At 52.9% G+C, this 21796-nt stretch overlaps 1 protein-coding gene across 1 annotated transcript; it reads left to right on the top strand.

Moving 5' to 3' along the window:
- Positions 1–13205: 13205 nt before the first annotated feature.
- Positions 13206–21290, top strand: IL12RB1 (interleukin 12 receptor subunit beta 1). The gene is made up of 11 exons (XM_039515833.1): positions 13206–13258; positions 14035–14145; positions 14326–14399; positions 14824–15040; positions 15486–15659; positions 16209–16307; positions 17355–17501; positions 17896–18039; positions 19429–19525; positions 19609–19690; positions 20324–21290. The coding sequence occupies exons 4-11, from the start codon at positions 14872–14874 to the stop codon at positions 20783–20785; spliced, it is 1374 nt and encodes a 457-aa protein (XP_039371767.1). The 5' UTR covers positions 13206–13258; positions 14035–14145; positions 14326–14399; positions 14824–14871; the 3' UTR covers positions 20786–21290.
- The last annotated feature ends 506 nt before the right edge of the window (positions 21291–21796 follow it).

Raw genomic sequence — 21796 nt, 5'->3', positions numbered from 1 at the left:
CTTAACCCTTCCAGTGCCCTTACAAACGGAGATGCTTCTCACCACCGGCTGGCTGGCTGCCCTTCGGCCAGGCTCTCCCCTTTGATCAGATGTAGATGGAGGTGGGAGAGAGAGAGCATGGCAAAGTCTCTCCCTTTTATCATGTTCTTCCTTCCCTCTTGGCTTGCCCCGCCCCTTCAGAGTCAGGTGAGCATCACCTCATCGCAGTCCCACACTGACCAAGGGAAGGAGGGAGGGTGACTCACTGGAGAGTCCAGCAGATCCTTTTGTCACTGCCTAGGCCAGTGTCCTTTGTTCCTGTGAGGCTGGGCTGGGTTTGTCCCATACATGCCTTGATGAGGTGTGAACTCCCCTCTGCTCTTGGAGAGCTTTGCCTGGGCTTATTTTAAGCCATGAAGACACATTTTCAGCCTCATAACTATATACATGAAATTACAGCCTATAACATTACTATAACATTCTGTAACAACAATTACTATGACAACAATGCTCAGTGCATCATGAGGCTTCTGAAGACACCTGACATGACAAACTGCATTGGATACCACACAATCATACTGTAAGGATGAACATGGGGGTGTAGGGTGTTCCCACGGGGCACAGAACGTCACGATAACCCGGGTGACCGAGGAGACACGTCTTCCAGCACAGCTCTTCACATCCCAAACTCTGATTGACATTGAAAAGCCCAATGAGGCCAAGAGGCCACTCCCCGCTTTAAGTGGAGAGCAGGGCACTGGGCAGGCTACCTTCTTCTCCACGTCTGCAGGCAGGATAGTAACCGACTGGCTCTTCCTTCTTCCCTTTGTCTGTGCGCCTGTCTGCTTGCTCTCTGACGCCCCTTTGCCTTCCTCTTCCGACGTTGATCCTGGCGGCTCTTTCCTTTGGCTCCAGACTGGCCCTTTTTCTTTTTCTTTCTCCTCTCTCTCTCTCTCTCTCCCTCCCTCCCACCTCTAGCTCAGGGCTCCCCACAAAAGGATCACTGACAATTAAGAGATTCTTGACTAGACAGACCATCCTCGTCTGCATCTCCATAACTCTCATGACAGCCCTGGCCTTGGGCTATGTGAGCCTGGGGCTGTAAATAAGCTCATTATTCTTGGCTTCAGCAAAAGCAGCCCACGAGCTCCAAGCGAGCCAGGCTTTTAAACCTGAGTGACTGGGACTGCACTGCAGTATTTGCTGGGAGGCTCCACTTTGCATCCAGCCATTGAGAGAACATCTCTCCCCGCTGCCTCCTGTGCCGCAGACACGTCAGGAAGTCCAGTTCCTCCCCTGATTACGGTCAGTCACTAGTTGTGATACTTCCTCCCAGATGATACCAGTGTCTTGAATATCCTCTGGCACTGTCTTCTGCTAGTTCTCCCCTGGCCTTCCTCCCTTTCTCTTTCCCCCCTCAGGCACCCAGTTCAAGGCTGGCTTAGCACGTCTCCCATCTTCCATATGGGGTACGTGTCCCGACGTCCTGAGCCGTCTTTCTTTGATGATATTTTCTAACACGTCTGGCTCTGGCAGCTCCCCAACTTCCATTTGTTATTTTGTCTTTCCAGGAAATGTGTAGCATCTTCCTCAGCCATCTGTGATGGGCCACCTCCAGCCTCTTCTTGTTAGCGCCTGCCCTCGGCCGGGTCTCTGCGCCGTGCAGTAGCGTGCTCAGCACAGTCACATGGTATAATCTGACCTTTAGTTTGGAGTGGACACCTCTGCTTGGCCAGGTGTTGTTCAGCCTTCCAAAAGTGGGGTTTGCTTTCTGGGTCTATTACTGGGCTACAATTCAAATCTTCAGCAAGATACTGCTGGCTCGGACGCAACGCTAGAGGAGAGGAAGTGAATTCTCTGTCACTCAGAGAATGGCAGCTCTGTCACCGTGTTTTCTGCAGACATTTCCTCTTGCTCTGGTTCTCTTTCGCCACTCTCAGGCGGAGTTGCAGAGTGCCCGGATATCTGCCTTGCAGCCTGTGTGGCGCTGTCAAAGGGGAAGCTGCTGTCCCCGTTTGCTGTCCCCTGACTTAAACTCACTCAGCCTCCCTCCCATGACTGCAGGCAACCAGAGGAGGGAACCCCAGTATTTGCAGTAGTATTAGTAGCTCCAGGACCTGCCAAGCCAAGGCTGCTGGAGGGACGACACAGGCTTATCCAAGTACATGCCCTCTTGCTGGGCTCTAGGTCGGTGGCTCCCCACCTTTGCAGGTACCTGTGCTGTTTTACTAAGAGCAGGTTTCATTGCACCACCGAGTGCCTGCGGTGCAGTCTGGCCCTGCTAGTGCAGGGCTGGGGGCGCTCACACTGGCGAGCAGCAGTGGCGCACCGGGGTCCAGCACATGTAAGCAAGGCAAGGGAAGCCTCAGGTTCTACTCATGTTGCTATGCTGCACTCACCACACCAGCATCAGGGAACCATCCGGTAGCACATGAAGTGACATGACTAGCATCTTCTGCAGCCAGTCGCCAAGGCCTGAAGCACTAATTCCAGTTAGCAGCCCCCACCGGAGACTGATGCCTGAGACACTAAACCAGGGCCCAACCCATCCAGTTGGAGAGACTATCGTAATGTCCCCCTTGGGGCTGGGAGTAGCAGCTCTGCCAGCCCCTCTGCTATGCCATGCCCTGTCTATGGTGGAGCCCTGCTTCCACCCCGCTCCATTTGGGGCCGGGCTATTTCCAGCTGCCAGCATGGTCGGGTCTTGTCCCCAGTGAGTTTGTTACCAGTCATGTTGTGTCTCTCCTCATCTCCGTCTGGATGGAATATCAGACTGTGGCTAGAGCCGGGATGCCAGAGGCTGCGGCATAGCAGGTGGTACCAGGGTCTCTGTCAGGCGACTGATACCGCCAAGCACGAGTGACGTGCAGCGCACTGAGCGGTCAGGCCCGGTGCACTCTGCTCTATGCTGCAGACTGAAAGGGCTGTAGCATCTCTTCCCGCCAGCTGGTGTGTGACCAGGCTCCGATGTTAATTCGGGCACAGCAATCTCTGCTGAGAAGGGCCAGGGGATCTCAGCCTCCGTTTCCTGCCCTCCCTGTGGAATCAGGATCCTTGGCAAAGGGAGAAGTGGGCACTGCTGGCTGCATGGCTCTGTCCTCCCAGGCCAGTCAGAGACACCCCATCAGTGTGAGCTCTGGCCTGGAACCACTACAGCCAGAACAGCACCTGCTGATCCTAATTCTAAAGTGCTGGCTCTGCCTGGGATAGTGTCTCCCTGGGCCCAGCCTGCTCCATACACACCGCTAAGGGAGTGACTCCTCCAGTCCCAGCAGCAGGGGCATGTGCATTTCCTGCTGCAGATCCTGGGGCTGATCCCCGCTGATGGTTGCGGGCCCAGTGTGGACACAGGGTGCTGTAGCAGCCATGGCCGCTTGGAGCACCACATGCACAGCACTCTACAGCCAGTGGATCTGGGGAACAACGTAGCCCTGGTGAAGGGCTCCTGGGCAGCTCCTGTAGCACGGGCACAAGCCAGGCAGCGGGAAGGCGGGAGGACTGCGTGCCTGCCCTCGAAGAGCTGGAGGTTTCCTACCATAGTACAAGAGCCGGGCAGAGGCCTGAGGCTCGCAGTTCATTCGCTCAGTACTGGGCATGCAAGCAGCTGCAAACAAGAGTCTTGACCGGGTTAGTCCTGGCTGTGCCACAGACCTGCAAGGCGACCTCGGCAGGGCCACACAGAAGTGTTTGGGGGCCCGGCCCAAGATCTGAAATGGAGGCCGTGTAAAGGGTTGGGACCTGTCCTCCAGCACCCTCCTCGGTGTAGCTATGCGGTACATTCTGGATTTTAAACCTACCTTAAGATAAGATCTCATCTCTAGCACTAATGCACGGAACCTACAGGCCCAACCCTGTCAAATATTAGCATACGGCAGTTGGGTCTAGAAGCCTTAATGTAAGTAAGTTGACCAGCAGTGATCCGAAGTCACAAGATGCCTTAGGATCTTATTCAACCAACAAGGAGCCCGGTGGCACCTTAACGACTAACAGATTTATTTGGGCATAAGCTTTCGTGGGTAAAAAATCCACTTCTTCAGCTGCATGGAGTGAAAGTTACAGCTGCCGGCATTATACACTGACACATGAAGAGAAGGGAGTTACCTCACAAGTGGAGAGCCAGTGCACAAGATCTTATTGTGCAATATGCAGTTTTGCAGTGATCTTGCATAAAATGCTGATTGGCAACCACAAGAAGTCAGTTGATACTGGTTTGGGGTTATTTTGAGTGAGCAACCTCAGCAGGTGCATAGCTGCAGGATTGCCATAGTAACCAGCTGATGTATGTGCTAAGAAGTTTGGGATAATTAACCTACTTGCCTACAGGCTAAGGACACCCCGACATGATTAGGGTGAGGAAGTTAGTTATGGTCAAAGGAGGCAGAACAGTTAGGAATATTCCTGGCAGCCAGCAGACCCTATAATAGGCCCATCCCTGATCTAGGTCCACTCCATACTCCCCGCACAATGGCGGCTCCCACCCCTACTCTGAGCATTGCGACTGGCACATGGGGTCACAGCACCACTCTGCTTTGGCCTGCCCCCCTCTGTCATGATGGGGGGTGTGGCTGGGCCAAACCTGGGTGGCTCTGTGACCTTGTGCACCAGGTCACACCACCACTCATTTGGGGGGCCCGCTCTGGTCCAGGGTGTGGCAGGCTTCATTCCCTGATACTTGTAAAGGGCTTGAGACCCTCTAAGGGTACATCTACCCTGCAAAACAAACCAACAGCGCGACAGAGTCGCAGAGCCCCGGTCAACTGACTCTGGGTTTGCGGGGCTACAAACCGCAGTGTAGACATTCAGGCGCAGGCTGGAGCTTGGCCTCTGAGACCCAACCCTTTGGCTGGGTGCCAGAGCCCGAACAGGAACGTCTGCCCTTCTAGTTCTAGCCCTGTAGCATGAGCTTGAGTCAGCAGACGGGGGCTCAGAGACGGGTGCTGTCGTGGGGTTTGTCGGTTTGACTGCAGTGTAGACATACCCTAAGAGCCCAGGAGGTCAGACTTGTGGACTGAGGAGTGTGGAGAGAGTCTTCTAGGGTGAACAGCAGTAATGGCCACTTGCTTCAAGTCTAGACACAGGGAACTGGCATGAGGGGAAAATTTCAAACACATCTTACATAAAACTTGGCTTCTTGTAAACTTTCCTGAGGGCTTTGCCCTCTCCCCAGGCAAGTTTGCTAATTACTTCTTTATTTAAACAAAGAGGTTTTCCTATCCTGGCCCATCTTCTCCTTGTGTGGATCCTCCAGTGAAACTGCTGTGCTGAATTTATTACAGGCACAGTTATTTCTACAACAGGTTGTGGTATCATAAGCAAGGGATCATGCCAGGATCCGATCAAAGGGGAAGCTCGGGCTTAAGGGAACGATTTCATCAGAGGAGGAATTGCAGCTCCGTGTTCTCCTCATAATGAAAGCGCCTCTTTAAAGAGATTAGTTTTTCTCTGAAATAATCTTGCTTTAGAAATCCTAAATAAATCAGGGATGGAAAATCCCACCCAGAAATGCCAGCATCAGAAAAACTAGGAAAACCTCCTCAGAAAAGTTTCTTCATGCATGGCAAACACACTCACACGTCCCTACAAACACGTGCACACACACACATAGGGAATCATACTCTGGAAAATCAGAGAAGTTCAAACACACATACTCATGCACACCTGGGTGTGTCAGGCAGATTCTCATCTCAGTTATGCTGGTGTAAAACTGATGTCAGTGGAGTGACTCCAGATTTGCCCCTCTGTAACAGGGACTGGGGTCTGAAAGACTCCAGATTCAGTCCAGTGTGATGGAGATGGACTCCGGTGTGGGGTCTGTAAGGACACAATGCTTTTGCTTACTTTGCTCTTCTCTCTCCGGTTTCTACGTGTGGTGATCTTGTGGCTTTGGTGATGCTTTCCTGAAGTGACTGAACAGAATGGTGCACATATCAAAGTGGAATAGTTTTTTTGTTTCTCTTTTGCTTTTGGTAAGTGCGAGGCATGTAATGACACCTCAGTTTCTGCTCCAATGTGCGAGCACCTTTAGTATGCATGAGGAAATTTGTCACCTTTTATCAGAAACGCGAGTGCCAGATGAGTTGTTGCTGGAGATTGCTCTGAGTCCAGGAGCTCTGTGAGGCTCGGGAGGGTCACTGTGCAGAGCCAGTCACTGTGCCTGGAGTAAAGTCAGCAAGTGCTGAGCCCTCGGTGCTTGTTCCCCTCGGTTATTGTGTGGGAGCCACGGGACAGATGACGGGTTGGCTGCTGTTGCTGGCTGCGCTGGCACTGAGCGGTAAGTGATTCTGTGGTATACGGAGATTAAAGATACTGTTAAAAGAAGCATCAGAGGAGCGATGCTGGATGATAATCAGGCTTCCCCTCCACATACTTTCACTCTCACAGACCAGCGTTTGGCAGTAAATCGTTGCAGTTTTGGGTTGGGGTTGGGGATTATTTCTAAAGCAACAGGGACAGGGTCACAACTCAATTACAAGGGCTCAGTGCTGAGAATCTGCCCTGGGCAAAAGGGAGCAGGAGCCACTGGAAAAGTCAGCAGGGTTCTCTTTAGGTCTAGTTCAGATCCCACGTCAGGAAGTTTCTGCTGTTCTGCCACGGGCCGAAGTCCTTCTAGAGCAGCTTTTCCAGAATGAGTATGAGGCTGGTGCAGCTGGGAGGAGACCCGTATTTTCTGTTACGTTTGGACCTGCATCTGAATTCCTGAAGTGGCAACGTTTGGGTTAGTTACTCCCAGGCTGCGTGTCTCTAGTGCAGACAGCTGAGCTGAGCTGGCAGTGTGACTGGTCAGGGGAGCTGCATGTCCTGATGGCGATTAGATCACCGTACTCCTATCGCTGCTTTTTTCCCCTTCCTTTTTGTAGTCCTGACCCGAATCTCCCCACAATGGCACAAGCCCCCCCACAGAGATGTCTCATTCATAGTGCCCTGAGGACACTCAAAGGTGCTGCAGTGCCAGGCCTTGCTTGTGGCCGGGGGAAAGTGTCCGATTCTTCACAATCATTCTGCAGTGAGAAATGAGCTTCCAGTCCCCTGAGAGGCAGACGGGGAGGAAAGGGCCTTTGTTCATGCCCATGAGTGCACCCAGCCTTATTGAGTTGGAGATGGCCAGCTGCCTGGATCCTATGGCACCCCTTATCCTAGAATCGTAGGACTGGAAGGGACCTCGAGAGGTCATCTAGTCCAGTCCTCTGCCCTCAAGGCAGGACTAAGTATCTGGATCAACCCTGACAGGTGTTTGTCTAACCTGCTCTTAAAAATCTCCTATGACGGAGATTCCACAACCTCCCTAGGCAATTTATTCCAGTGCTTAACCACTCTGACAGTTAAGAAATTTTTTCTAATGTCCAACCTAAACCTCCCTTGCTGCAATTTAAGCCCGTTGCTTTTTGTCCTATCCTCAGAGGTTAATAAGAACAATTTACCTCCCTCCTCCTTGTAACAACCTTTTATGTACCTGAAAACTGCTATCATGTCCCCTCTCAGTCTTCTCTTTTCCAAACTAAACAAACCCAGTTTTTTCAATCTTCCCTCATAGGTCATGTTTTCTAGACCTTTAATCATTTTTGTTGCTCTTCTCTGGACTTTCTTCAGTTTGTCCACATCTTTCCCGAAAGGTGGTGCCCAGAACTGGGCACAATACTCCAGTTGAGCCCTTACTCAATTACTTCTTATATCTTGCTTACAACACTCCTGCTAATACATCCCAGAATGATGTTTGCTTTTTTTGCAACAGTGTTAAACTGTTGACTCATATTTAGCTTGTGATCCACTATGATCCCTAGATCGCTCTACCCCAGTACTCCTTCCTAGGCAGTCATTTCTCATTTTGTATGTGTGCAACTGATTGTTCCTTCCTAAGTGGAGTACTTTGCATTTGTCCTTATTGAATTTCATCCTATTGACTTCAGACCACTTCTCCAGTTTGTCCAGATCATTTTGAATTTTAATCCTGTCCTCCAAAGCACTTGCAACCCCTCCCAGCTTGGTATCGTCCGCAAACTCTCTCCATGTACTCTCTGTGCCATTATCTTAATCATTGATGAAGATATTGAACAAACTGGGAACCCTGTGGGACCTCACTCAATATGCCCTTCCAGCTTGACTGTGAACCACTGTCTGGGAACGGTTTTCCAGCCAGTTTTGCACCCACTGTATAGTAGCTCCATCTAGGTTGTATTTCCCTAGTTTGTTTACGAGAAGGTCATGCCAGACAGTATCAAGAGACTTACTAGAGTCAAGATATACCACATCTACCGCTTCCCCCCTCTCCACAAGGCTTGTTACGCTTTCAAAGAAAGCTATTATCGGCAGGACACAGGCTGCAGCTACTGGCCTTTTTACACAACCTGCCTGGTACTGTTACAAAAGCAATAAGAACAAACAAAATTGCATTGCATGTTACAAATGAAAATTATTCCTCCGCCCAGGCTATCCCAACGAGACACCTGGGGAGCTGTGGTCCCGTAAGTCATAGGGCCTGTAGCTACCTAGTGCCTTTCAGACAGAGGTGATTTTCCTCTAGGAATCTGATGCGCTCACCAGGACTTTGAGCAGAGAGAAACAGAAGCCTTGCAAGGGGGGAGTGTAAACCACACACATTCTCCCCCCCCCATCTCATGCAAACACAAATGCAAACACAAATGCCACATAGACCTTCTCTCTTACTCCACATGCAAACAGAATCTCTCTCTTACCTCCCCAATCTCTCCCTCTGCCCTATACGAACTCATGCACCACCTGCACATGTTCTTTAGCACACACAGACGTACCAGTCACAGTCCCTCACATACTCTCTCTCTATCTCCCATACACCCTTGGACATATCCCTGCACACACAGACACACTTGCAGTTTGGAAGCATCAAACCCTTCTTACCCTTCCTGCAGAGAAGGGCAGATCTGCTGTGGACCTGGGGGGCTTGCTTCATTTCAGCCTGTGGCTATTGGAGAAGGTGCAGGCGCTTTCCCCAGTTAGACGGGCTGAGGAGCAGGCTTCCCACAGAGCCCCAGATGATCCCATAGTCTTTCTTGCACTTGGGGGGGGACATATCTCTGAAGGCTTGAAAGCCCAAAAGACAGTCAAAGAAGCGGAGGTCAATGCTGGGCCCGGGCTGCTGCAGCATGTGCTGCGAGCAGAGGAAGGCGGCGTGCTGCAGATGCTCACTCCTGTGCTGGGGTTTAGCCCATTACCATTATCAGGCAGCCCAAGGCTAGAATCGAAGGCCAGGCCTGGAAAGGTGCCTCTCTCTTTGTCACAGGCACAGCCCATTGTAGTGTAGGGCAGTTCCTATGGATCCTGGTGAAGTTTTGCCCTGAACCTTGAATCCAGCTCCAGAGGGCAGGGTCACTTGGCAGGGAGTGAAAACCTGCAGCCCATTGTGTGGGCAGGTGGAAAGGAAAACCCCTGAGTTTCTGTAGCCTAAGCAGTTCCTGCCAGTCCCTGCTCTGTACAGACCCTGGCACCAGCCTCCTGCTATTCACTACACATAGTCCTGGTAATGCCTAACACTGCACATCTGCTAAGGAAATCGAACAGGAAAGAACAACTCCAACGGCTTCTGTGTGTCCCCAGGCTCTGCTGAGGATCCAGATTTGGTTTGCTACAGGAACTGCAAGCAATGCAATTTCACCTGCACTTGGAGAGCTAAGGCCACATCAGGAAATGCCACCTATATTCTTAAGTTCTGGTGAGTCGGAAGCCCCAACAGTGGGACCACGTGAGTGGGAAGGATAGTGCTGTGATGACGTGTCTGCCTACCTGATGGGCACAATAGAGATGGACAGGTAGATCAAGCAAATAAAAACCCACCTGCATCACGCACCAGGGAGTGGGTGGGGAAGGGGGTGATGGAGAAGGTATCATGGCACATCTCAAAGCACACAAAACGAACTCACGGGTACGTTTTTGGGATGTCAGGTAATGTATGCACAAAGATGCTGGGGAGATGGAGGATGGATAGAAGGCAGGGAAGGCGACAGGGGACGGAAAGTCAGAAATCCACTGGAGGGGAGGGTAAGTGGAATGCCAGTGAAGGCGATGGGGTAGGTAGGATCTGGACAGGGAGGTGGGGAACTTAGCATTCATCCATCTCCCTAAATTCTCTGCCAGGACCCCATACGTAGGCACTAGAAACAAGTGAGAGTTGCTGCGTGGAAGCCTGCAGACAATTTGTACATGTGGATGGTGAAGATATTTGAATGCCAGGCGGCCTGAGCACGCAGCCTGAGGGATAAGACTCAGCGCTGGGGTGCAGAGTGTGCGCATTAGGCCCTCTGGCTCCAGCAGCAGGAAGATCAGCAGTAGGGAAGAGGGTGGAGACAAGGAGATTGGCCTGCTCCCTTCCATCACCGCTGGCCATGCTGCCCTGGGCTGTGCTTGGCACAGCCGGCGCAGGCCTCGCTCAGACACACTCAGGATCTAGCCTGGTTAGAGTAAGGCACCCTCTGTAGATTCAGCAGCGGGTGAGCCTTTGCCAAGAGCAGGGGGTTCCAGCATTCCTCTCATTCACGGTCCCTGGGCAAGGCTGGCTTGAGCCATACAAGGCCTGTGTAACAATGGGTAGGCTGGGGGCTGGTGGGCAGCAGCGGCACTATGGCACCGCATCACGGTCACGCTGCAGTCAATAACGGACACACCCTGGCACTGCAGCAACCAGCTTTCTTCCTTCCCTAGTTATCACAGAACCTACCCCTGCAAGGGATTCAAGACGGCGTCCTCCACTCACTACCGCTTTTCTTATCGGGCATTGCGGGTCCTAGAGAACCTCACTGCCTGGGTGGAATCCCACAGTGGAGGCAGAGTCGAGAGGACCCAGAACATCACTTTGCAACTGGAGAATGCCAGTAAGCGTCCCTGTGAAGCGTGCTTTCTTTGTAACGCTGGCCCTTGCTGGGGCGGGGGCTAATGCCAGCTCCCTTGCTGCTGCAGCTGGGTTAGCAGGGGGCCACATGACCCTCCTTAGGAAGCAAACAGCTGCTTTCCTGTGATGCAAAATCTACAGCTTGTGAAAGCAGCTGGACTGACAGGCCTGGAACCTGCATCCTCATCCTGCCCAAAGGAAGCCAGTGGCAGGGGAGGCTCCACATGTTATCCCGCCAGTGTGTGTCCCAGCTCTGCCCCAGATGGGGCTAGCAGAAGAGGGGAGCTCAGTTTCCACAGCCATTTAGCCCTGAGCCCCTCTGCTGGGTCTGCCAACATGGCAGCAGGCAGCTGGTGGCACCTGTGCTGGTGTTTTCTGTGACATGGACACCACCGTGTTTGTGTGCGCGCATGTGCATATGTGTTTGCGTGTCTGTGCACACACAAGATCTGTTTCGGAGGTTCCCCTGGCCCTTTTGAATCACACCCCACCTCCGCCCATCTGCCCCACCTGTTACAAACCCAATAACTCCTATTGTCACATTGTAATTCCAGTCAAATTGGATCCACTGCCGCCTGATCAAATAACATTCTCTAAATCCAATGGTACCCTGAGGCTGACACTGCAGCAGCTGGATAACTGGATTGTCACGTACGAACCGTTACGAAGGGACGCTCGGTACAGGCAGATGAAGAGCACCAAATGGACACAGGTGGGTTGAACAGACACAGTGACCAGCACTCAGAAAAGTGAAGTCCCAAGGGGCAGGGATGCTAAGGCGGGTGACCCCAGCCCTGCTCAGGCTCACTACTTCTCCTCCCAGGAATCCCACAGCCAGGACGCTGGTTGTGGAAGCTGATGATCAGTAATTGTCAATACCATTATGTAAGCACGTCTAGTGCACCCACTGCCTGAGCAGCTCAGTGCCCTGGTGACGTATTTCCCGCAGCCCAGCTGCTCCTTCCATCTGTTTCGTTGTATAATAAAGTCTCCCCTTCTTTACCAGGCATGGATGATGCTGTCACCCTGGGGCTTGTTTGCAGGGATTACATAGGAGGAAAAACCCAGATAATAATAATAAAACCCGCAGTTTGGTTCCAGTGAAGTCGTTCTCAGACACTTCAAAGATGTGATACAAATTGCCCTTGTGCTGCACTGGCCAGCAGCACCCAGGCTCCAGCACCCCACACCAGCCCTGGGGGGGGAAGGGGGGTAATGAGGGCCTGAGAGGCCAGTTAGTCTCCTGGGCTCACCTGAGCAGGAGGGCCAGGGTTAACAGAGCGAAGCCCAGCACCTGAGAGAGAGCAAAAAGGGGCTGCTGGGGAAGGAGGCTGCAGTCGGTCTCTGGGATGAGGGAGATGCCAGGGACAGGGAGAGACTCCAAGGGGAGAGTGAGCCCAGAGACCCTGCCCTGGAGTAAGGGCTCTGGCAAGAGGCATGGCAGGGATGAAGTAGCCACAGGGAGTAGAGGAAGTTCCAGTGGCAAACCCAGAAACAGGCAAGAAGAGAGAGAGGCTGGGAAGGAAGGAAACCAGGGAAACAGCAACAAGGACTGGGACTGAGCAGACCTGATTGCTGGTTGTGGGGTCCCTGGGCTTGAATCGATGTAGAGGGTGGGCCCGGGTTCCCCTGCCAGCCACCGGTGTCACGGCATAGAGCCCTGAGCAGGGCTGAATGCCATCTGGAGAGTTGGCCTGTTGGGCGTTGTAATCCTGGAAGAGGTGGATTAAACAGTCACCAGGCCAGAGGGCCAGACCTTGGATGCTTGCTCCCAAGTTCTCATCTTTTAGCACTGTGATCTGCACTGTTCTGGGATGGAGCAGGTGCCTCGATCCTTCTCGCAGAGCAATGAAGCTGCAGGAGTTGTTCCTGCTGAGAAAGTGTCAGCTTTGCCCCTGACGGTCTCAGGCTCGCTCTCTCTCCTGCTGTATTTGTTTTGCAGAAAACTCCTTGCATGTGGCTCATAAGAGGTGGGCTCCCCACCACCAAAGCACGTCACAAGAACATGTGAACGGCCACACTGGCTCAGACCAATGATCCGTCTAGCCCAGTGTCCTGTCCTCCAACAGTGGTTGGTGCCAGATGTGTCAGAGGGTGTGAACAGAGCAGGGCAGTTATTGAGTATCCATCCCCTGTCACCCAGTCCCAGCTTCTGGCAGTCAGAGGTTTAGGGACACCCAGATCACGGGATGGTGTCCCTGACTATCTTGGCTAATAACCATTGCTGGACCTGTCCTCCAGGAACTCATCTAATTCTTTTTTGAACCCAGTTATACTTTTGGCCTTCACAACATCCCTGGCAATGAGTTCCACAGGGTGACTGGGTGCTGTGTGAAGAAATACGGCCTTTGTATAAGCCTTCTCCGGTTTGTTTTTAGGTGGAGTGTCAGACACGAGGTGAATACAAGGGTAACAACATAACAGGTCAGCTTATTATACTGTACCCTCGCAGATACAGTCAATGCCATTTAAAGGTCTTAATCCCAGCACAGTGAGAGAAACACCTGCTGGGAAGGCCTGGGGACCCTCCCTGCACCTTCTGCCCAAGAGTTCCTCTTGATATCACTGCACGTTCCTAGGAGAGGAGCCCTCTCAGCCTCTGAGTCAACACCCCTATCGCCCAGCTCTGGTTTATGTATGAACCAGATTTGTGCGGCTGCTCACAGCCTATAAACCCTTGCGCTGAGTCCCCACATCCCACAAAGACTCCCTCAGAAGCACTAGGGGAACGGATACACAGGCCTGTGCTGCCTCAAAGGTAGAGAAACTGGGAGTGGGTGTCATTAGAGGAAAGCGGTGGCAAAACCTCTGTTCTGTGAGGCACACTGCAGCTGGGGGAGTGCCCAGTCGCCTCCTATCTCCACCCTCTGCTCCTTTCCAGGCATTCAGAATTACAGCTGCTGATCAAATCCATGCACTGCCAGTCACTCAAACACCCACCTGCTCCTTAATTCTCGTGCTGGGAGGTAATTTCTCATCTGACACGAGCGTGGCCTCAAGCCCCAGTAGCACCGAGTAAGAGTAGTGCCCCATGAATTCTGTTCTGATGCTCGGGGACCCAAGCCTCTCTGACCCCACAGGCCCAGGCTCCCGGAAACTGGCTCCAGCTACATGGCAGCCAGAAGGGCACGGTGCACATATGAAGCTGAAAACTCCTGCTGGATTGTTCACTCAGTCCCCGCTCTCTTGGTTTGCTTTAGTGATATGCAACTTGGGAACAACAGCAGCCTGCGAAGTCCAGATTCGGCACAAAACGGCCCATTGGAGCAGCTACTGGAGCGACTGGAGCAAATCCATCTTTGTTCCTGAGGGTGCGAGATTTCACATGGTTCACTCTGTGGGCTGAAGGGCTTAGAAGAGAGGCTGCCTTTGGGGGAGGGGAGGAAAATGAAGTTAGGCAAGAAGTGGCAGCTGAGGGGAGGAAAGCCAGAGGGCAGGACTTTGCAGACAGAAACAAAACAGGTGGCCAGAATTCCCTGTTGTCGTTCCAGAAATTCCAGAGGTGAATTACACGGTGGGGAGACTTGGGAGGAACGGACAGAGAAACGTGACATTCCATTGGCAGGTAATGCAGTGTGTGGCTGAGACACAGCTCCACCACCAGACACGCAATCAGGTCCGGGACCCTGTCACAATGCAGTTCCAGTGCGCAGTGTGAATGGGGCCTCAGGCAGTGCTTTAACTCTCCTGGGACAGGGCTACAGCCCTGGCCCCCCTTGTCCAATCAGGATGCAAGCTGTAGTTCTGACATCCTCCCCCATTCAGAGCCCAGATGGGTCTGTGCCAGTAACACAGCAGCTGTGACAGCAGCTTCCTGGCCACGGCATGAGGCCTGCAAACAAGCCCAGACTGCACGACCATTTACACAAGGCTCCCCTTAATTCTGCCCAAGTTACACACACACACACACACACACACACACACACATACACAGCTTCAGGGGAGCCAGAATCTCGTCACTTAGTGTCACTCTTCTAAACCCCTGTCAGGAAGCCCATGAGGACCAGTGGAAAGTCAATTACACGCTGGCTCTCTACATGCCAGCGTGCAGGTGCACAGAGCTGAAGAAGGAGGTCCCTGAAAAGGACGAGACGACACTGACCTTGGCTCTCTCTGGGGCAGAGTATCACCTTTCTATGAGCGCATCTAACCCAGCAGGGAGAGGCCCTGTGTGGACGTATCACATTCCTCCAGAACATTGCACAGGTACAGAGACCTCAGCTCCCGCTCCCTGCCTCAGACCAGCAGTCCCTCCAAAGAGCCGCTACCCTAACAAGCCTCCTGAAAGGACCAGACCCATCTACTGCTGGCCCTGCTGCCGTGGCCCCAGACAGGGACTGAAGACAGAGCACTGGGTTCCATGGCATAGCGACTCTCAGCCATTTCCCTGGGTTATTTCCTTCTTTGTGATTTGAACTAACTGCATCCCCAAAGCTCTCAATGTTGTGAGACCTCTGCAAGGGGGACAAGAGCCCACATCTCCCTCTCTGAGCAACTGCAGGATCAGGGCTTTGGGTAGATGGCGAACAGAGAACTAGACTGCGCCCCTGCCCCCGTGCTGCCTGCCCCTGGATGCCGTGAATTTGGTGCCATGTCTTCGTGCCGTTGGTGCCATGTTTCTGCTGAGATGTCTCTTTGTGTTTCCTCCCAGAAATGAGCTTTCTGAACGTCAGCTCAGCTGGCAGCAGCGTGACAGTGCAGTGGGCAGCAAAGACCAATGGGACCTTCTACTGCATTGAGAAGCAACCCCTGGAAGAGCCCCAGGAAGACCACAAGGAATGTATCCACAAACAACTCTTTGAAAAGGACAGCTATGTGGATACAGGTAACAAGGACAAAGCCCACCTCTTTAACACACCTTTCTTTGGCCTCCCTTTCCCAGCGCCCTCCCCACGGGGACCCTCCTCCTCTGCTAGTTGTTTGGAAACTAAATGCCCCTGTGGTAACAGCCAGCCTGATCCAAACCCCCGCAGTCAGCCTGAATCTCTGCATCAATTTCAATGGCGCAAAGACAGGACGAGTCAGTGTGAGGCAAGTGCACGGTTCCATCTGGTGCCAAAGCAGCCGTGCTTTCCAAGTTCAATTTGCAGATGAGCCCAGCTGTCATTTGGGGCCTGTGCATGTTTTGGCCTCTCACAATGTTACTTTACTTATGCTGGAAACTCACTCGACTTGGCGAAGTCGGGAAATCAGCTGAGATATGCAGCCTGCCTCACTTTCTCAGTGACTGTTATGGCCCAGTCCTAGTCTCACCATGGCGCAGCCAGGCCCTCCCCAGGGGATCAGGCAGTGCAGACAGAAAGGTCACTCCCATCCCCTAATCTGAGGGGGTGTGTGGGGAGGTTTGACGATGTCTCCTGGTTTTATGCTCCAGGGACAGTGAAACCCAGGACGTGTTACAGAATTGCCATTCACGGAGGGGGACCAGAGAAGCACTGGACGTTCGGTTCCATGTACCACTTTGCTACAAACAGTAAGTCTGCATATGGTGTGTTTCCACTGGGGAAGGGCAAGACCCACTAAAACTGCTCTTATCACACAAGTGCTAGGCAGAGTGTGATTCCCAGATGATCTGGGGTAGGCAGGGAAGAGAGGGGCTGATGGTGCAATTAGTTCTTTTTAAATGCATTGTTCGGGGGAGGGATTCTTTTCTCATGTTCTAAAAATTGGCCAGTTGCACGTAGTAATAGCCCCTCTGTCACGGAGTGTCGGGGAGTCCGGGCCCTGCACCCCCGCCACTTCCTCCGATTTACCGTGATTCTCAGCCAGCCAGTACAACAGAAGGTTTATTAGCCGACAGGACACAGTCCCAGGCAGGGCTTGTAGGTACAACCAGGACCCCTCAGCCAGGTCCCTCTGGGGGGCAAGGAGCTTAGACCCCAGACTTGGGTTCCTGCCTCTTCCCAGCCAGCCCAGAACTGAAACCAGAAACCCCTCCAGCCGGCTCTCTCCCTTTGTCCAGTTTCTGCCTTCACCCAGGGAGCAAGAAATTATTTGTCACGGCCCTGCACGAAATGTGCGAGGCCCCTCAGAGAAACAAACAAGGCCACAGTCTCTGCCCTGCAGAAGGAACCATCTCAGTTTTACGTCACGCAATAAGTGCATGACGAGAACTCATGCAAGAGGGCAAGGGGAAGTCCTCTCCAGCCACACACAAGGGGCCTTTCCCAACCCGCATGGCTCGCAGGGTGGCTCTTCAGAGCACTGGTCTGTATTCGGGGGAAAGCAAGACGCCTGTATAATCCTCACTCCGCAGAGGCAGGAATTCTTTAGGGACAGGCAGCCCTCTAAGGGTTCAGTCTGTGTTCAAGCAAAGGCTGAAGACTCATGTTGTCAGTTCTTATTTTCCCTAAACCATTTAGTGTGTCGCTTGTGATCCAGTGAACTGAAGTTAGCAGGTTATGGGCAGACGAAATAAGCCGTGGTGAGAAGATCCACAGCTTCCTGGCCTGTTTTCTAGCTGTGAATCCATGTGCACTCAGCCAGTTACTGCTTTTCTTTCCTACCTCCCCTTTCACAGCTTCTTTGGATGGGCCCATTCACATCCGGAACATCACAGCGAACTCTGCTTTCCTGCTATGGAAGCCGTCACCGCTCTCCCAATGCCCCGGCATGCTGAAGAAATACATCATCTGCTACACAAGTGAGCAGGACAACGGAATGGCATGTGAGTGTGAAACACCTGGCTTTGTCTCCCTTCCAATGCGTTACCGACCCCAGCGGGCTGCGGCATGGCCAGGCTCACAGGGAGGCAGTGCCGAGCTGGCCAGAAATCAGCCAGTGAGTGCACCTGCTCCCGCTGCCTCTAGAACGGTCAGTGAGTCCATGTGCCAAATAGATCTAGGGACAGGAGCACAGAGAGAAGCTGGGCAGGGCAGGGAGACAGAAAAAGAGACGGGAGGGAGGAAGGAAGGGGGCTGATGGGCCCCTGTTCTGTAGGTGGAAGGTGTGGTAAGCAGTTTAAGAACTGAAACTGGGACAAGCTGTTTCAGAAAGAAAGCAGAATTGGGAGGGGTTTCCATGCTGCTGATAGCTCAATTAATCAGTCATCATCTACTCAGATCATGAAGTGAACTGCTCAGTGACGCACTACACCCTACAGGACCTGCAGCCCAGCACCTCCTATCGAGTTGGGATTCAGGCAGCCACAGCAGACAGAGATGGGTCCTGCAGTCCCCGGCACCCGTTTACCACCACGAAGCTCGGTAACAGCCAATGGATCCTTCCCCCCATGTTTGCTTGGCCCAGGGCGGGGACTGAAGTGAACATGCTGCAGGAGCTGTTTGAGGCTCAGACTCTAAGAGGCTCTTTCTGCCTGCGGGGGTTTCTCTTCTCCCGGGGGCCGGCATCTCTTCTCTCCTGCAAGCAGAGTGATGCAGCTTTTGCAGAAGCTGAGAGCAAAGATGCTCACAAAAGCAAAACCAGGAAAAACAGAAAAGTCTGTGCTTCCCCCGGGGGTCCAACGATCAGTGGGAAACGTGTACTTCTATTTGTATTATGGCGGCTCCCAGAGGCCCCAGCAGAGCTCAGAGCCTGCTGTCTTAGCCCCTGTACCAGCATGCAGGGAAAGACTTTACAGCCTAAATAGGTAAGGCAGGAAGGGAGGATTGTGATCCCCCTTTTCCTAATGGGAGCTGAGGCGCAATGGTATGAAGTGATCTACCCAAGGTCACACTGTGAGTCTGTGGCACAGCCAGGAATTGAATCCCAGCCCCCCTAGGCCTAGCCTGTGGCCTGAACCACAAAACCACCTTTCCTGGAGTGGCTGAAGCCCTGACCCTGTCCCCTGGCCTGGCCTGGCCACAGCCTCCCTGACTGGAATCTGCCCTTACACGCCACAGGGGCAGCTAGACAGAGGCCAAGCCCTGCCAGAGTCAAAGACCTGCTGACACCCAGCCCCACAGGCACCATACAAACAGGTCACCCCTCGGGAAAGGGACCCGAGGCCTTGGCACTCCTTGGGCGTGTGCTGCCGGCACTCGGGCTGGCAGGGCCCATAGGGAACGTCGATGCTGCAGCTGGGCGTGAGCTAGGCCCAGACTCGTGTCAGAGGGGCTCAAGCAGCTCAGGTGGGAGCTGTGCTCTCAAGCCCGCCTGTCCCCCCAGGCTTGAGATCCAAGCTGCAGCCCGAGCTGCCATGTCCACACTGCTCAAGCCCCCGCTAGCCCCACTCTCTCCCCCGGGGCTGCTCACTTCCAAGTGCAGTGTGGACACTCCCCACCCAGCTCCCTCAAACATAGGTGCCATTCCCAGTAGAAACAAGGGACCAGCACAGGACACCAACACACGCCTCTACTGGGAAGGGCGGCGTGCCAAGGAAAGCAACCAGGGCATCCAGGGATTGTGCTGGGGGAAGGAGACTATCCATGTTCATGCCCACAGCGTGGCCACCTCAAGGCTCAAGCCATAGGCTGTGCTAGTCCCTTCACTCCGGCACATCGCTGCCTTCTTGGCTGGGAACGAACGCCAAGTGCTGTCAGCCGGACACTGGGACCGGGGCAGGGTGGGGGATGGTCACTTGTACAGATGTTTTCTGTGTCCCATGTAATGCCGGTTCCAGGGGGCTCTAAGAGCAAAATTGTGTTTCCTCCTAGGTCCCAACCCTGCAGAGTGGAAGCTCAACTTCAGGTACCTCAGTATTTTCTTAGGCGTCCCTGTCCTGGCTGTGTCTTACCACTTCCTCAAAAAGAGGTGAATGCACTGACTTTGCCCTCCCATTCTCCCTGCCCTTTCGCTCTTCTGCACGTTAACCGACCTCTGCCAATGTCTTCCAGGGCCAAGAAAATGCTGTTCCCGCCTCTGCCCAACCCCATGGACAGCGAAGCCATCAAGTTCCCAGCTGAGGAGATGAGCCAGGTGAGTCTCTGACCCTGAACTCTCTCTCACCCCTGGGAAGAAGCTACAGGCCAGGTCTGCTGTGGGGAAGATGATAACGCGTGAGACACAAGTCAGAACATTGTCTGAGGGAGAGTAACGCTGCATGGGGAGTTGTGATCAAACCAGGCGTTGCAGCTCTCATGTAATTGCTGAACAATGTGCCAATAAAATATTAATTTGAGCACATCTGACCCCCAAACCCTGCCCAAAAAGGCCTAACATAGGGAGGGAAAGGTCTGGACCAAGTGCCATAGATATACAGACCCACAGTCAGCAGCAGGATTTGAAACTGGGTCCCTCAGCTCCCGAAACACAGGCCCACCCAAGTTCAGGAAGCGCTCTACAAGTAGCAGGCTCTTAGAGTCGCTGTGGCCAGTAGCGAGAGGGAATCCAGTCACAGGCCCTAATCCAGCGTATGTCCCAGCAGCCTGGTGGCAGGCCCAGGCAGGGTCTGAGAGCTTGGAATTGTGTAGCTTCTTGCCTGAAATGCACCAGGTCTGTTCTGCCTTCGGCATGTCGACATGATGGTTTGTACTCAGTGCACAGATGACTGACACACACATGCCCCACATCAGGCTGCTTTGCACTGAATACGTGCTGTGTCCTTTCCAGGTGAAGCCACGGCCAGGCTTTGTGGAACCGTCAGAGAAAGTCAGCCCCACAGAACCGCTGGTGACCAAAGTTATCTCGGACAAAGGGGAGCCTGACATGAACACAGAGACGCGCTCGCTGCATCTCTACACCGTGACTGAAGAAACGGCAGAGATGTTACAGGCCAAGGAGGGGCAGGCAGGCTCTGAAAATGACCTGCCATTTGAGTATAGAAGGCAGGTGCTTCTGACCCCAGCGGAAGAGGAACAGGAAGAAGATGATTTCAGAGAATTCGCTGGTGTTTGTGGTCAAAATAACCTTGCCGAAGCAGGCACAGGGCCTTCTCAGCCCCACCCAGCCGAGGGTGCTGCCATGGAGCGGACAGGGCTCTCTCGGCCTCTGGTGCAGCTCTCCTTGCTGCTCTCAGACAAGCCCGTCATCATAACGAATGGGGGCAGCTTTGACCTTTTACATGATAAGTGAACCTTGTCTTGAGGGTTCAGCTTGGGACAGCCTGGGAAGACAGAGTGTTGCAGTGACAAGGCACCATGTGCTCAGGCCTGTCTGGACAGAGACCCCATGGTGCAGGACACAGGAGCCTCAGCAGATCTCCTGAGAGACTTCAGATCTCAGCCTCTTTTTTCAGATTTTGAGTGTGAACTCTTTGCAGCAGGGGCTGTCTTTTATTATACATGTCCCAGTCCCACAGTGAAATACTGAAGAGGAAGACAGGTTTCAGAGCAGTAGCCATGTTAGTCTGTATCAGCAAAAACAATGAGTTGTTTTTACTGAATAGGAAGAATGAACTGTTAGAAAATCCTTTATATTTTGATGTGTGAGAAAAGGTCCCACAGTCCAGCCATGGTCTCCTATTTTCTCATATTCCAGAGCCCCTTTCCTTGATTAGTATCGGGGGGAGCCGTGTTAGTCTGTATCCACAAAAACAACAAGGAGTCTGGTGGCACCTTAAAGACTAGCAGATTTATTTGGGCAGAAGCTTTTGCATCTGAAGAAGTGGGTTTTTTTAGCCACAAAAGCTTATGCCCAAATAAATCTGTTAGTCTTTAAGGTGCCACCAGACTCCTTGTCATTTCCTTGTTTGAGATTCTGTACGGTGGCAATAACCAGGGGTCGTGCTTTTGCAGGCGGGAGTTTCCTTACAGAATGGGGATCATCTCATCACCTAAGAAACCCCCAGAGGTTTGTTCTTGGCACCGATCAGGAACACGAGCATGCTTCTCTGTTTGTAAAGGTGCGTTCCCTCTGCTGCCCCACACCAAACAATCTCACTTTCAGCAAGAGAGAATCCCTCAGCTCACAGGCCTCAGGAGCAGGGTGTGTACTGCTCGCGATAACCATGTACCACTGAGTCTCTGAGTCAGTGTCAGTCTGTGGAGTCAGGCCTCACACCGCAGACCCTACTGGAAAGGATATACCAACTGCTGAACAAAACCATTCCTGGATAAAGACTTTGGTCACTAAAACTGACAAGCT

The sequence above is a fragment of the Mauremys reevesii genome, linkage group 26 (genome assembly GCF_016161935.1).
Source record: "Mauremys reevesii isolate NIE-2019 linkage group 26, ASM1616193v1, whole genome shotgun sequence".
Taxonomy (NCBI): domain Eukaryota; kingdom Metazoa; phylum Chordata; order Testudines; family Geoemydidae; genus Mauremys; species Mauremys reevesii.
The sequence above is the reverse complement of the archived record's forward strand: the minus strand, read 5'-3'. Positions and strand labels throughout refer to the sequence as shown.